The following is a 3,394-nucleotide window of genomic DNA, read 5'->3' as shown; positions in this document are numbered from 1 at the left end:
CTATTAATCTTACTCTTATTACTTTACTAGAAGAACTTTATTTTAAAATATTAATAACTTTTCTACAATAAGATTTTATGCTCTAGAATCTAAAATAATCAATATTCAATCCATATTTAGGTACAATGCATTTATGCATATGTTAACAATAATAAGACAAATAATGTAATTTATATATTTGATTTTGTATCGTATTTACGAGCTTAGTTACAGTATTACTTATCATTTAAATTACTTTCTGATAATAGATGAAGCTAATCTTAACTCACATTTTTATCTTTCATTAAATCTTTATCTTAATTTCTTTAATATTTGACGAAACTTAAACTTTTATAAGTAATTAATCTTCTAAAATGACTGAAACAAAAAAAAAATTCTTCATTGTAATTAAACTTGTTTGTTCTAAACTACGCCACATGTTTTTTTAATATAAAAATATTTATTTCTGACTGTCTGGTTAACCGTTTATCTGTCATTTCGAGTGGTTTACAGTTGAAAGAAATACGTTGATATATTAGGGAATTAATTGATTAAGAAGTAAGCAAATTATAAACGATTTCCTATTAAAATTTCAGGAAAATATCAACCAATTTTTATTTCAAAAACTGATTTTCCGTAAGTAAAAACCCCCCAAAAAAATATAAATTAATATTTGATTAATAATATCCAGAGTTTTCAATCCGATTAGAATAGTGTCGCAATATTATTAAGAGACAGAATCTCTTATTAATTCCTAAGAGGAATTAATTAAATTATCTTCATTCAAGCAGTTTATTTAATGCTTAAAGTGGAATTTAGATTAAATTTTTAAATGGAATAACGTATTAATTGAGTTAATCTTTCTATTTTGTAAAGAAAGATCATAACAATTATATCATTTCCTTATTTTAATAATATAGTAAAATGATAATATCTTAATATAATTTACATGAATATCCTGAATAGAAATTGTACTGTTTGATTTTGAATGTTGTAAAATAGGATATTGATTTCTGTTTGGAAACTTTACATGTTTAGAATTTATAAGAAAAAAAAAATTCGAGAATGAATTGTAAATGTCCATCAAATATTTGTATCGAAAGTTTATAAAATCGTATACAAACAGCTTGTTTATGAAATAGAAAAATTCCTATAAATTTATATTATAATATAGATCTAGTTTTACATATAATTTAATATTTATTAGAAACTCTTGCTTGTTAGGAGGAGGAAAAAGAGGAGAATGAGGATGAGGAGGAGGAGGAGGAGGAGGATAAAGATAAAGAGGAGGAGAATATATTTTATTATTATCTATGAAATATATTTCATTTGCATTTATAGAATTTCGTTTAAAATGTAATAAATAGCTTAAACTGCATTCGAAATCATATTTCTCTATCGAATTTCGGTGATGCAACTTCTTAAACATGGCCGTAACTGTTTCATTCTATATCTGTACTAAACATCAACAATTTTTTTTTTAAGGATAAATTTATGATTTTCGATTTATCGTAAGTTCTAGAAGAGAAGTCAATAACTGATTCTTGTATTCTGAGAGGTGGTTTTTATCAACAGATTACATTAAACCTCCAGCAACTGGTTACCTAGGCAACCTTAGATATCAGGAACAAGAGAAAATGGATGTTATCAAAGGTCTCTATCACGCAGAAAATCAAAATCGAAGAAGTTAAAAACTAATGTATTTTAACTTTCATCGAATCATTTAAAATATGTTTTCGATATCCGACAAATGATTGAAAAACAACATCTGTATCTGACAATAAAGTTTATTGAGTATAATGTTGCCATTTTTTATATATNTATAAAATGATTTAATAGTAAATAATTCTAATAATAAACGTGTTTATATAAATATATAATTGCATTATAAGATAAACATATTCGTGATTTTAATATTTAATTTTCTAAATAAACTTATACTTCCCGCTTGTTACTATGACTACCAAAAATATCTCGAAGCATGATGGGAAAAGTAAGGGACGTAATCGATCACGTGTTAGATGCACATTCAGTTGTGTCTGAAGTAGTCGATAAGGAAGGATCCGAACTACTTTCCTCTTAACTTTACAAAGAAGAATATGTGTTTTAAGCTTCGTCCGAGATAAGATTTTAAAAACAATTCTTTCCCCCATACATTTAGCCAGGTATTGTAACGTATGTGTATTTTTTTTTCTTACTGTTTAATTAAGTACAGTACATCTCCATCAAGTTGTTATAATATATATTAACATCTTACTTTTGCAACATGAAAGGTTTTGACAGCAATTAAAAGGTTTTATATAACAATATTACTATTATGTAAGTGTGTGGTTGTATCTAAATCAGTCAAAATTTTACGAAGTATTGTGATAGTGAAGGAAGGAGCCGTCTGTGTAGGAACTAGAGCTCCTTGCCAAATTAATGTTACTAAACATCAAGATTCGGAAATGGAAAATGAAGAAGATAAAGAAAACGATACGAAGACAGTAGAGGATGGAAATCAGAAGAGGGCTCGAATACAATTGGATTCTGTTCCCAGAACGTTAGGATGTTCAGCACCATCTTCGATACCTTCATCACAACAAACAGACGAAACGGGGGGTAACATACCTGGTTGCAGACCATTAGCAGTCTTATTACGACTAAGAGTTACGCAAATTGTTGCCGGTATACTGTTTGTGCTACTCGGAACCGTAGCTTGTTTAGAAGATACCACTCGTTATACTTTAAGTGTTGCTATACCAGCAGGATTTCTATCCGTTCTGACTGCCGTTATAAATATACAAGCTAATAGGAAAGAATACGGCATGGGACTTTTAGGTGTATCAGCCGCTCATACGTCTAGTTTAATGTGGAGTACAAGAACTTTAAGATCTAGGATACTGACTCTATTATGCACTGGTGCGTGTTTGGTTTTATTAAGTTTGGCATGCTTAGCTGCTTCTAGTCGTACTAATAAAAACCAAGCCGCTTTGGGTTGTCTTCAAGCTCTTACTTCTATGACAATATTAGGTACAGAAGCTGCTGTTATCGCTTTGAGATGGCATTGGGCTACCAAGCATCAAAGTACTTGAAGGTGCTTTTAAGGACACTCTGTAAGTGAAATAATAATAGTTTTAAGCCACTAATTATTAAGGGAAATTCTTTTCCTTGACTATTAAAATATAGTATTGAACATGAAATTGATGTCAGCTAGGATTATCAGTAGTGATGAAGATATATATATATATATATGTATATTCTACTTAGATTACCTCCATTATGATTTGCAATAGGTAAGTAATAATACTATATCAAAGTATGTACTGTCACATTGAGTTCGTTTACTACGAACGACTGCGTTTTCAAAATAATAACTGTACTATTTACAGGAATATATATATATATATATATATATTCCTGTACTATTTACAGG

The 3,394-nt window shown here is 28.7% G+C and overlaps 1 protein-coding gene across 1 annotated transcript; it reads left to right on the top strand.

The window, feature by feature from the left end:
* Positions 1-2,030: 2,030 nt before the first annotated feature.
* On the top strand, positions 2,031-3,313 carry LOC111618987. Its single transcript, XM_023360616.1, has one exon. It carries the CDS (start codon positions 2,427-2,429, stop codon positions 3,051-3,053), a length of 627 nt encoding a protein of 208 aa, XP_023216384.1. The 5' UTR covers positions 2,031-2,426; the 3' UTR covers positions 3,054-3,313.
* The last annotated feature ends 81 nt before the right edge of the window (positions 3,314-3,394 follow it).

The sequence above is a fragment of the Centruroides sculpturatus genome, unplaced genomic scaffold, assembly GCF_000671375.1.
Source record: "Centruroides sculpturatus isolate CEXI.00-Female unplaced genomic scaffold, Cexi_2.0 scaffold259, whole genome shotgun sequence".
Classification (NCBI taxonomy): domain Eukaryota; kingdom Metazoa; phylum Arthropoda; class Arachnida; order Scorpiones; family Buthidae; genus Centruroides; species Centruroides sculpturatus.
Note: the sequence above shows the minus strand (reverse complement) of the source record. Positions and strands in the feature narration are given on the sequence as shown.